Raw genomic sequence first — 13,136 nt, 5'->3', positions numbered from 1 at the left:
ATCCTCGAGCTGGAGAGGCACTTTTTACAAGGGCATGTAGTGATAGGACGAGGGGCAATAGCTTCAAACTGGAAGAGGGGAGATTTAGAAGAGATATCAGGAAGAAATTTTTCACTGTGAGGGTGATGAGGCACTGGAACAAGTTGCCCAGGGAAGCTGTGGAGGCCCCATCCCTGTAAGTGTTCAAGGCCAGGCTGGACGGGACTTTGAGTAACCCGGTCTAGTGGGAGGTGTCCCTGCCCATGGCAGGGGGGTTGGAAATGGATGATTCTGAAGGTCCCTTCCAGCCTAAACCATTCTATGATTCTATTTCACCAACATTCCAAAATTCTGTATTGTTTATTTTTTATATCAACTTCTCTCACCATGAAGGAAGGAAAAAAAAATAGATTAAAAACCTCTTTAATAGATTCTTGGGCCGAGCTCCAGCATCAAAATCTAGTTGCCCAAAGTCTAACTAAGTTTTATTATTGCTATTTATGGTAGTGCTCTCCATATTCCAGCTGCTTTCTACATACTTAAGGACTGTCCTGACCTTGGTGTTCATAACCCTTTGTTGTTACACAAATACTGGAAAGACAATCCTGTCACCAAAGGCCTCACATTCAAAGCAGGTAAGACAGCTATAAGGCAGTGAATGTACAGAGGCATGCACGGTATCTCCCAACAGTCACATAGTGGATCACTGGGACAGCTGGGAACAAAATCTTTAGCTCCCCTCTTATAGGTCACTGCCTTGTCCATGGCACCACAATGACTCCTCACGGTTCTCCTCTGGGCAGTGAACTCTGGAAAACAAACCCTTCACACAGAGTGTGCAGGCCATTAGAAAGCCACCTTCTTAACAACGGCAGAGCTTGAGATGTGACATGATAGCTGGAGTAACGCATGAGATCTTCCAGTAGCTTATTCTTCTCGCAGACTTTGAGGCATGTAATCAGAAACATCTTCCAGTGACAATTCCAACACCTCAAGGGAGAAAGGCTGGTCCACTAAGAGGCTGGAGCGTCAGGCATCCACTGGAATGGAAAAATTCATTCTAGTATCTTTTTATCACATTTCTTCTGTGAACTTCGTTAGGACCATAAGAAGGAAGTACTCTTCCTGCAGGCCCTACGTAACTTGCAGAGGAATGAAAGGGCTGGGATAAGCAGATGAAATTTGGGAAGGCTCACTTTTCCTCTTGTAGAATACATGCTTAGTTGGAGACATCTTCTAGAAATTACCAGATGATGTGACAAGTTAAGGCTTAACTCATCCACTTTCCCTTCATGAATTTCAGGGGCCACCTTGTCTCTCGAACCCATACACTACCACCCCTATAGCAACTTCAAGAATCTGGAAAACACTTCAACTGTAAACTGGAATTATTATTTTAGTAAGTGGGTTTTCCACCAAAATTTTTCTACAAGTAGACCTATTAACACAGATTGCTATATTTCTTTCGAGTACTTAAGTATAAATCTATTATACCTTGTTATTATTACAGTAAGAGTTATGGCCATATGAAATACCTTGAAACTTCTGTATGTGCATCTAATCAAGAAAGAGCTTATAATTTAACTATGACAGAACAATATTTGTATACAAAGACTGGTTGTGAGATGAAAAAGCTCAGCCTTGGTGCCAATCAAGTATGAAATGCATTATTAAAAAAATTCTCTGACATAAAATTTTCTATGTACTGAGAAAAACTGGCATCTTTTTTGCTTTAGAGTTAAAATAGCCTGGATGTCTCAGCTGCTCATAAAGTTGATTCATGCCATGCCCTTTTCAAACTTGTTCCTCCTAAGACCCTGTCCATATTCCTTCAAATGACTTCAGATTTTAAGTAGAAAAATCACCATTATATTATCTTCTCATAAAGCCCTTTTGGAATTGGGCGCAATAAGAAATATCATTTGAAATCCCACATTTTCACCAACAGGTGGAGCTTACATTTTATATTTCATTTATAATTACTTTAAATTCAAATAATATATATTAAGACAAATGCATCACAAACTCAAAACTCCAGTGTTCCAGGTAAGATTAGGACCATGACATTTTATTCCAGTATTCCACATAAAAAATAAACCCTAGGCCAGCTCCTTCTCTTAACTGACATGAATTGCAAAGTTTTTTATGTTTTCAATTACTGCATAATTAGATCCATTTTATGTTTCTTTAAATGTGGCCCCTTCACATTATATTCTCTTTCCTGTTGACGCCACTAATGTTCACACACGTATTATTTATCTCCCATGCATAGGTTTCAACTGTGATAAACTTGATTGATCTCAGAACATGACTGAACTCAAATTTGTACAGAGATATTGATGCAGATATTGCGTACCAACCTTCTTCCACTTAATTCTTCACAGGACAACACTAAAATACATTACAGCATCTGCTGTTATTATTTAACTAGAACAGGCTATTGATAGCAGAAGCTATGCCTAATGCACAAAGCTATTAAGAATTACACCTATTATTTATCCTGAGTGAGGAATTACTTTTTACAAATCCTTTAATGTGTTAATTTTCTTACATCTAACTAACAATATCCGTGATGATCTGTGGCTTTTTAGTAACTGTTTAGCTTTATGGAAATATCTTAGGATTCGCTTGCACTGCCTCAATAATCATTAAGCATGGAATCATAAAGGCAAATTGGAAAAAGAACCTTAAAAAACAACAATTGTTCAAAAGGGCTGTGGAGAACTTCCTGAATCCACTGTGGCAAAAGATACTGCAGAAATACTCTGCCACTGGCTTCTGAGGCTACCAGGGAGTTTTAGGATGAGCAAAACTGGACGCTGTTTTAAGAACATATACATATATAGATACACATATATATACAAACACATGCACTTTTATGTTAGAACAGTATATTGTAGCTAAAGTTCTGTTGCAACATGCTATTGCTCAGTTTATAAAATGTAATTACTCATAAGAACACCATTATTAAATCTGTTTCTTCAATGCTTATTTCCCAGCCAGATCAAGATGTGTGCTGTATGGCTCCAATCGGAAAAACTGATATACAGAAACACAGAAGCATTCAAATTTTCAAAGGAAATGAAAAGAACAGGTTCTGATTGCACCCTAATCTCTGGATACACAGCAACGAGCAGAGCCAGATATTTGTGCAGTATCCAGACCAGCTGAAAAATTGCCTAGGAATTGGCTCACTCAAATTAAAGAAAACCCCAAACCTCCACTGTAAATGTTACAGTCCAATTCAATTCCACACAGACCTGCAAATCTGTGAACCTGCATTCCACTTCGCCTTCTGTGGCTTTTTAAAACATATCAACACTCGCATGCCTGTTCCTGGAGCCCACAGGTAACAGCTCTACCCATCTGAAAAGGTATCAGACCAATCAAGTTACCACAGAAATGAATAAAACTACACTTCAACCCACAATGATGACTGCCAACAGGGTTTTTCTTTTTATTGCTTAGAATCATCTTTGCCGCGGCAATGTACACCCAGAATCACACTGCCCCTTCAGGCCCACTACTGCGGACCACCTCCGCCAGCGGAGCCTACAAACGCCAACGGGGCCTCGCTCCGGGCCTCCTGCGGGGATGTCACAGGAGCCCTCCCAGGCAGCCACGGCAGCAGGAGTCAAGTGAAATCCTTCTGAAAGGTTTATATTGCGTGTGCGGAAAAGCCTCTCAGACCGCCCCGAGCACGAAACCACCCAGCAACCCCACTCCGCCCGAGCACCGCCGACTGCGCATGCGCGACGGCCGGTGACCTCCGACCCGCCTCAGGGCGCATGCGCAGCCCTCCCTGCTCGGGACACGGGACCAATCAGAACACTGGGCGGGCGCATGCGTCATTACGGAAACGCGCTAGGCCGAGGAGAAGCACTTCCTTTTCCAGGTTCGTTACCGCGCTACACTGTAAGGAGCCGCGCGCTGTGGGGGTGCTACTCTGAGGCTTTCTTCCCTCAGCAGCCGAGGGAGGAGAAGCGCGTGTGGCCGCGCGGCGCCCCCACCCCTCCCCTGGACCTTGCGCGAGTCCGCTTCCCCAGCCACGCTGGCGGCTTCTGCGCCTGCGCAGCCGGCCGTCCTGCCACCCATTACGGGTGCCGTCGCTGGGAGCATGCGCGCTGCGGCGCCTTTCCTGCGGCGGGGAGGGCGCCAGTGTCCAATGAGCGGGGCCCGGGGCGGGGCCTAGCCGGGCATCGGGCCTAGGCGGGGCGGTCCTCCTAGCGCCCGGGGGGTGACCGGGCCGCACCGGCCATCTGGGTGGGTGAGAGGAGGTGCTCGTGCTCCGTTCGGTGCGAGCGGGCCCTCCGCGGCTGTAAAATTGCGTCTGCGCTTCACGTTCGCCTCCGCCTCCCTCCCCGCCCACCCCTATCCCCCCTCCGGTCTGGCCACTCCACGGCTTTGCCCCCCTTTCCCCGGCCCCCTCATCGGTCCCTGTCCTGAGGCCACCAAAGTGGAAAGGGGCGAAGGCGGCCCCTCTCTCCTTCAGGCCGCCCGCGGCGTGTGGGACTGTGCCCGGCAAGGCCCGACTGCCTGACGGTGGGCGATCGGTGCTGGAGGCTGCGCGGCCCGAGGGGTGTGATGGTGAGGCGGGGGCCGGCGGCGCCAGAGGAGAGGGGGGAAAAGTTTCGTCCCCTCGTGCAGAAACTTAAAAAGATTAATTTATTCATTTATTTAAATTAGCTAATGCCATTTTTTTTTACACTTGGGATTACTATCCTTGCCTCTGCTTAGAGAACCGGGTGATTCAGTAATAATAATAAAAATAATCCTCTAATTCTTCTTCAGGGACACTTTAATTAAATATGTTCTGTCTTCATGCGATGCCATGAATTCAAGGAGATTATCCTTAATGATTCTCTTCTAAAGTAATGAAAGAGACTTTGAACAATTCTGAGAGGGTTTTATTTTACCTGATGTGTTGGCAAAGCTACAGAAGGAGATTTACCCAATCCCACAAACACATGCCTAGCATAAACACTGCATACAATAGTCAAAATACTGATTTTTAAAATTCAGCACTTGTGTAATTATTTGTAAATAATTTCTTGGTTTGTAAACTTAGTAGTGTTTTTAATATTAAGTATATTAGAATTTATTCTATATACTAGAATCATCTTTTTAATGTCTGTCTAGGAAGAAGGAACAAGAGTTTTGTCTTATGGCTATTCCAGGAAAGGCAGCAGCTTTCCATCTGCCTCCCCTGCCAACTGTTGGAGAGATTATTAAGCTCTTTCGCCTTAAAGCACAGAAACAACTTTCCCAGAACTTTCTACTGGATTTGCGATTGACAGGTTAAATATTTTATTCTAATATTTTTAGCTACTGTAAAACATGTATCCCAATTTTCTTCACAATCCAGATTCTAGCTAAGGAGGAGATGTTTGCATGATTATATCAGTCAAACTCATGACACCTCAATGGTAAACCTTCAAAGACTTCTTTAAAAAGTAGTTTTAGCTTAGATGAATTGATTTTACTTGTAAATTCCTAGAAATGTGTTTCTTTATAAATTACAGAGTAATGTTTAGGTAGAAACTATATTCCTATATAAAATATGGGTTATTGATTGAAACACAAAAATCCAAGCCTTAGTAATACTTTTACCATTCAGGTACTATTCTAGTTTATAAGTTTGATTCAAAAATGATTATTTTTTTCAGTTTATTATGTATCATAGAAAGTACTGTAACTCATTGTGCAGTTTAATTTAGTATATACTGTGTTTAGGAAGGTCATTTGTTTCAGTTTATCAGAAACATTGTAGCTTTTTGAACCAGTTACGTTGTTCTGAACAATTCCGTTTTTTCCGGCCTCATGTCAGCAATGGGTGACAAAGTTGGCACTGTTCAATCAGTGGTGGGTTTCTTTACTGTTCTCATGGTGGCTGGGTTTTGCAGTAATAAATGCAGTGCAGCTTCATGTAGCTGATGATTTGATTACGTTTGAAGATTCAGGTTGATAAAGATTTAGGACATGAACATGAAACTCTGTTCCACTACCTGGATAACTGGACTGTTATCTTGGAATAAAAATATGTGCATGCATTTAGTAAAACCTTATAAGTAGACAAGCCTTTGGATATTTCTTGGTTTTATTGCACACTTAAGAAATTATGGAGTGTGCAGCATAATTTCTGTTAGCTTCCCTCTCTCCATGCTTCCTAAGAATCTCTTTGTTTCATTAGCTGCATTTTTAATCCTTTTTCAATCCTTAATCTGTTTTCTTTCCTGGCTGTAATGCCTTCCAGTGTTGTATCCTTCCACTTAGGTACAGGTATTTTTTCCTCATCTTTCAACTGCCTCACTTTCTATAACTACCAGTTGCCAATATTACATTTTTTACTTTACTCCATCTCCTCCCTTATAAAATTGCTCTGTACATACTGTAATCTTCATAGAGCTTCACTGTATCATTTTTGCTTCCTAAATTTCTTTGAAACAGAGGTACTGTATTCAAACACCTTTATAAGGATAAGTAGGGAGACTTTCGGGTGTTGAACACACGTGCTTACTTGCAGAAGGAGAATAGTACTCCTAGTTTAAAGATGATAAATAATTTTCTCTTTTTTTGATTCTGTAATGAGCAACAATATATATTAAAGCCATTAAACTGGAAATAGTCTTTTTTTAAACAGTTGAGCATACCTTGTAGTATGAAACAAATCTGAATTCTGTGCAGCCTGGCAGGCGTGTGATCATTTTACTGGAACGTGTCACTGTTTGTGTCTGTTCTGAGATAAGCACACTTGTGCTTTAACAATAAACAATGAGTTTGTCTTAGTAAGCTGGATCTTTTGGAGAATAAAGGCTTAGTATGTTCTTTGTGTCTTCCAGACAAGATAGTGAGACAAGCTGGTGAGCTGAAAAATGCCCATGTTTGCGAAGTGGGCCCTGGGCCAGGAGGTATTACCAGATCCATTCTCAGCGCTGGTGTTGAACAACTCCTTTTAATTGAAAAAGATGCTCGATTTATTCCAGGATTGCAGGTACCATCTGGAGAATGGTTTGTATAAATGTATCGACAACATCAAATAAGAACATTTTAAAAAAACAGAAAGGTTGTGAGTGTTTTGTTGAGATCTCAGCATTGAAAAATAGGTTTTGCTTCTTTGGCTTAAATCAGAGCTATCATTTGCTTGAAGATGAAAATACACAGTATAGCAATTAATTGTTCCTGCTTTCTCATATGCATTTTCATTTAAATACCCATTGGCTCTTCAGGACCTGATCCTGCAGCTGAATTAAGGCTGAGGCCTGCCTGTTTTTTTTCAGGTTAAGATGTGTCAGGTCCTTTAAAGGTCTATCCATGCAGGTGAAATAGTAGTTTGAAGGCTGAACGTAATGTCCTTTGTTCTTATTTTTCACTTTAATCTTAATAATTATGCTTTAAAGCTTATAAAATTGTGAACATATATCTCCAGTTAACATAGTTCAATGTGAATTAACATCCAGAAAGAAGACTAAAGTAAGCATTTATTTTACATTTTCAAAAAACCCCCACCACTCTTAAACTTTCGTTCCTTTTGAAGTTGTTATAAGCTCACAAGTCATTGTGACATTTTTCAAATACCATCTACTTGTTGCTATTAAGTCTGCATGTTTATGGAATTTGGCTGTATAAATCTAGCAAGAAAAACAGAGTCTGAAATCTCTTTATATTTGACTATTTTCTCGTGCATCTTCAACCTCAAATCATAGCAATTCAAAGGGGTTTCCTTATGTTACCCTTTGTCTTCTGTAGTAAAGAAGCAGTGAAAATAAATAGGTAGTTCACTTGAGAACTGATACTACCTCTTTGTAGAACGAGTGAGTGAGTTATGAATGAAACTGCACATATCTTTAAACTTGAATATGCATGTAACTGCCTTTTTAGGGTTAGCCATTGATAATTTACAGTATGGCACCTTTACCTTATGAAGTATGAAAACTTCATGTTTTCACTTTTCTTGAGCGGTGGCAAATCTGCATTTTTGTTTTGAATTTTAAGAACTATTTTGGGATTGGAGAGAATATGAGATTAAATGATACTTACTTTAATTATCAGAGTTTTTTAAGTACTTAAGACAATATTTCTGGTCTTCAAAGATGAAGCCACTGCAACAGATTTCTCTGAAAAAAGTATACTTTCCATAGTGCATTATGAGCTTTTGGTATGTAATCATCTTTACTATTCAAGTGAATTAACATTAGTTATTATATTTCATTAGCAACCTCTTCATAATAGAAATAAATATGTCTGAATGATGTTATTGAATATAAAGATGCTGTAACTCAGTAACAGTGGATGTGAATGAACAAGAAATACATTGCATCCATTAGTGTTAAATTTGGTGTTGTTTTTTCCCCTCCAAATATGATACATAACAGAACGAATCTCTTTTGTGATAATGTGGGTTGTAATACCTATTTTCTTCTAGTTTTCCATTAAAAGCTCTATCAAAACCAAATGCTCATGAAAGGGTTGATATTTGAATAACATAAAATGTCAGAGATTAACAGTTGGGAACTGTTACTTAAAAATGTCTCTTTAGATACTTATAAAATCACTGACATAAAGCATAAAGCATTTTTCATTAGCTGTTTTTCAGGTTGTGACCTCTCTCAGAAGACTGAAGTTGGGTTCCTCTTTATTGCAAAACTGAAATATAGTGGAGAACATGTGTGTACAGAGTAACAGTTACACAAGCTGAGGGCCTGTTAGTTCTGTCTCACTTTTTAAGAGTTCCAACCTCCCTATGCCATATGCCCTAATAGTTGTTAGGCTGGAAAGATTTATGAGGAGAGAAAGGGTGCTCTCAACAAGAGAGTGAATTGAATATAGAATTCTTTCTGGAACACCATTTCATTTTTTAAACTATGCCCTTTATGTTTTTTTCCTGCCCTTTTGGATGTGAACCAAAGACAAGAAGAAGAGAATCTGTATGATGGAGAATCACTTGGCTTGTGTGCTTGGAGCACAAGAGCTCCTAGAACTGTGTTGGCCTTAAAATAGAGAAGGTTTCAGTGGGTTTCTGAGTCTATTTCAAATTAGAAATGTCCAACTGTGGTTTTCTGCTCACAAATTAATGCAGTTCTCAATTATGTTGTGTGATACTGAAAAACACCCAAACTCCTCTTGAAGTGAAAACCATTATTAAAAAACAATGTGTGTGTTAATAATCCATTATTGTATAGGCAGCTGTCTGCTTCCTTTTATGCTGTTTTCTAACTTTATTGATTTTACATTATCTTTCATCCTATTATAGCACTTATAGCAGCTTCAAAGAAAGATTTGACAAATGGCAGATCAGTGAATATTTATGTAGTATAATTGCTAGTGAAATGCTGAAAAATCTGTTAACTGAGATTTATGTTTTTCAAGTTGGAAATGATTGCACTTAAAACATGTAGGAACACTTAGGGTTTAGTTAAGGATTTTTTTAATACTCTACACAGAATTTAGATGTTTTGACATTAAAAAAAAATTCATGCAGACATTTTGTGAGCAGTATGAGAAAGCAACACTTTCCTTTGGCTCAGAGGCCTGTGAAAGCTGTTTGTGCCCCTGAGCATATTAATATGATTTAGATTGAAGATGGAACTAACAATGGTGAGCAGTTTATTTTGGTAGTTAAGCCACCAGCACTTAGCTGTTTATAGATTTGGATTTCTGTGCAAAAGCAAAATTGTTCTTTAAGACGTTTTTTGTTATTCTGACTTAGGAACAATAAATATCCCCAAATGTAGTCTTTGTAAAAGTAGACTTTGCTTTTGAATTATGCTGTTTGTGCATAGTTTCATTTTGTAGAAAAGATTCGTACAACACTAGAAACATAACTAATTTTGATTTCGTAAACTGATACCAGAAATGAAAGAATTGGTCATCAAACTACAGCCGGTTCTGAGTTTGCCTTTCAGTATTTATTAAATACTATATAAGCTGCAGAAGTGGGATGGAGAAGTTGGCAACAGAGTGGATTTTGTAATGTCTAACAAGATACGAATTTTTGAGATTTTCTCTACTGCTAGGTAATTGATTCCTTCATTTTTGGGAACTCCTTGGTTTCTGATGGTGTGAGTTCAGACTACTGCAGGGAGTATTAAGAGGATATTTTCCCCCTTTTTTATGTAAAAGAAAAAATGACTGAATATTTCTGCAGCCTTGTATCACATATGGCTAAAATTGTAATAGACCCTACGGCTACAGGGGAGATAGAATAAACAACATGAGCCTTGTTTCGATAGGTAATGGATCTAAAAGCTTTTCAAAACCTGCTGCTTGCATTATTACATAGATCAGGTGGGGTCCTATTAGTGGCCCCTGGTTTGTTAATTGTTCTGTGTTGAAGAGCAGTCTTTTCAGGTTTAAATTCCCTATTAAGAATTCCACAGCTGTGAATAGTAAGTGTTTACAGAATCACTCATTAACCTTTTTTGTTAACATTCGCTTTTTGAAGGTAAATATTTACTAACAGTGCTCACTTTTAACTGCTGTTGTGCTTTTTTGTATATTGAAGATAAACATATAGCAATGGTTTCATTCCTGCAGTGGCTGAAGCTGGAAATCAGTTTGGTTAATACTCACTGTGTATTCTGCTTGCTTGCTTACAAACAGATGTTATCTGAAGCGGCTCCAGGAAAAGTACACATTGTTCATGGAGATATTCTGACATATAAAATGGAGAAGGCTTTTCCAAAGCACTTAAAAAAGAACTGGGAGGACGGTTAGTATTTGGGTTTGGTTTGTTTCATTTTTAAGTCTTCTGAGTTAGTCTTAGGTGTGGTGATATAGTTGGAGTTCACTCAGTGCAGGTGTTACTCTCTCTCTTCTGGTACATTCTGAAGGTAGGAGAGAGGCAACCTAACTTTCTTCCTTTCTAGAAGGAAAAAAAAAAATCATCTTGCTCTTCTAAGACAAAGCAATGGCACCTTAGTCAACATTATTGAGGAGCTTTGTAGTTACTAACCTTAGCGTGTCTTGACTGTACGATAATGACCCATGGAAAGTATAAAAACAAATCAAATTATGTACTTTCTTCTCAGCTTCTTCCTCTTTTTGAAGAAGCCAGAAGCCACCACTGCTCTTGTTCCAATGAAGAAATTTCTCTTACTTTCTTTGAAGCTTTTAGGAAATTTGTCCTCGAAAATTTAATTTACTCATTGCACTGGCCTCAGCTGGATATCTTTAGCAAAAGTAGAATCTAATCAGAGATACTTTTTTTCATCTGAGGTTGTCGCTGGACTCAATTTCAGCTGCCTTTGAAAACATGTTATAGTATTAGGTAAATCAGAGATGACCTCCTAGGCCTCTTTTCCAAATTGCTGAATTTAAGGTAAAATCACTGTCTGTAGTGCCTGAAGAACAGTAAACTGCTTTCTGACTTAGGACATAAAAGATCATGCCACACATTATGTTCATCTTGAAAAATTCCATGCTGTATTTGCCTTGTTGCAAAAGGTAAGTGCTTCACAAAACAAAATGACGAGCAAATGCATGTATGAAAGTGTAGCACAGTCTTTAAAAATTTACCTTTTTTGAACATACACATAAGTCATTGTTGTCTTTGGAGCTAACTATTTAGAGGTAAAATATACTTCTGCTGTATTATTGCTATATGAAAATCTGAAAAGCTGGTGGATTGCAGAAAAACACTTAACTATCTCTGATAAACGTGTAATATCAGAAATATGCCAGAAATGCCACAGCCTAAAAAGTGCCTAATAAGTAAAGTGTGCCTGAAACCCAGCTTGAATTTGATATTACCGTGTCTTATTCATCTTATTAAATGCTGTAGTATCTAAGAAACGACAGCACGCTTTTGTTCATTTTGATTGTACTCCTGCTTCAGATCCCCTCTAATGAAATGCCTGCTTTGTGTTGTACAACACATATATACTGATACAATACATAATTGAACAATAAGTATCACTTCTTATGGCTAAGTCTCGTACTTGCTCTTAGACCTCTTGATTTCAGAGGACTCTACACAGAAGGAGAGCTCTGCTCAGTTTGAGCTAGTTGATTGTTTTGGGAATTGTGAAGACTCAGTAAAAAGCCCCTGGGAGGAATGTGTTGGACAGAAGGATGAGTGTGGCTATTTAGTCTGTACCTGATAGTTATAGTTTAAAATCATGGAAACACTGCTGTAGTTTTGCTGTTACAGTTTTGCTATTCTGGAGTAACTCAGGTGAAAGCTACTGATTTATTCAAATGTAAATGAGAACCAAACCTAACCACTTTTTGCAAACTAATTACTGAGAATAGTAACAGTTTTGTCAGTGTAAGACATGTATAAATGGAAAAGCATAATTTTGGAGTAGCATGATAAAAATTGTTTTCATATTTTAAGTCTAGGTTGATATGTGCATATCGTTATCATTTACTTGTTCTTTCCTGGCAAAATCTTATCCAAAACTTTTTAACAGTTGGGTTTTCTCCATCAAATATTACTAGAGCCACCAGATATCCATATCATTGGGAATCTGCCCTTCAGTGTTTCAACTCCTCTAATCATCAAATGGCTTGAAAATGTCTCCAAAAAAGATGGACCTTTCATTTATGGCAGGACACAGATGACATTGACTTTTCAGAAGGAAGTTGCAGAGGTAAGATGTTATTGTTTTCCCCAAATTTTAAAGATGGTAAATTGAGCAAATCTTTGTTCGCATGCAATCTTTTGTTTTAAAGTACAAACCCAATCTTATTTGGCTTTAGAAAGAGAAGAAGGAGTTGTTTCAATTTTTAGTTTATGTGGCTGTAGATTATGAATTTTAATATTGAGTTAATCGTCTGCTCTGATCCTTTCAGGGTACATAATTTATTATTATTTTTTAATGTCTTATGGAGGGTTATATTTCCTTGAGGTACTTAATGTGTTCTTTTCTGAAATCTGATTTCTTTGCCATGAATAGATTCCACAGCACTCTTGTCTTTTAACTGTATTTCTTCTCTCGCAGTCATTCATGCACCATTTCATCAGTCTGGTTTTACTTACCTTTCAGTCATCTCGAGAAATACACTTGAAGTTATTTCCTTGCCCTCTTAATTATCAACATTTTTAAAAATACACCTTCCTTGAAATAAGGAAAAATTGCAGGTTTAGCATTATTTCCAGTTGTGATTAAACACTTAAAACACAGGGAGTATTCTGTCAAGACCACGGCAACTAACTC

At 38.6% G+C, this 13,136-nt stretch overlaps 1 protein-coding gene across 2 annotated transcripts in view; it reads left to right on the top strand.

Moving 5' to 3' along the window:
* The first annotated feature begins 3,848 nt into the window (after positions 1 to 3,848).
* Positions 3,849 to 13,136, top strand: part of TFB1M (transcription factor B1, mitochondrial) — a 28,644-nt gene continuing 19,356 nt past the window's right edge. The window contains exons 1-4 of one of the 2 annotated variants that reach the window (XM_082481876.1): positions 3,849 to 3,874; positions 6,819 to 6,970; positions 10,579 to 10,687; positions 12,418 to 12,569. In XM_082481876.1, the coding sequence (XP_082338002.1) occupies positions 10,579 to 10,687; positions 12,418 to 12,569 (261 nt within the window). In that variant the 5' untranslated portion in view covers positions 3,849 to 3,874; positions 6,819 to 6,970. Of the gene's footprint in view, positions 3,875 to 5,119; positions 5,277 to 6,818; positions 6,971 to 10,578; positions 10,688 to 12,417; positions 12,570 to 13,136 lie in introns of those variants that run through there. The other variant, XM_082481875.1, reaches the window with a different exon arrangement.

This window comes from Vanellus vanellus (genome assembly GCF_965231255.1).
Source record: "Vanellus vanellus genome assembly, chromosome: 3".
NCBI lineage: Eukaryota > Metazoa > Chordata > Aves > Charadriiformes > Charadriidae > Vanellus > Vanellus vanellus.
The sequence above is the reverse complement of the archived record's forward strand: the minus strand, read 5'-3'. Positions and strand labels throughout refer to the sequence as shown.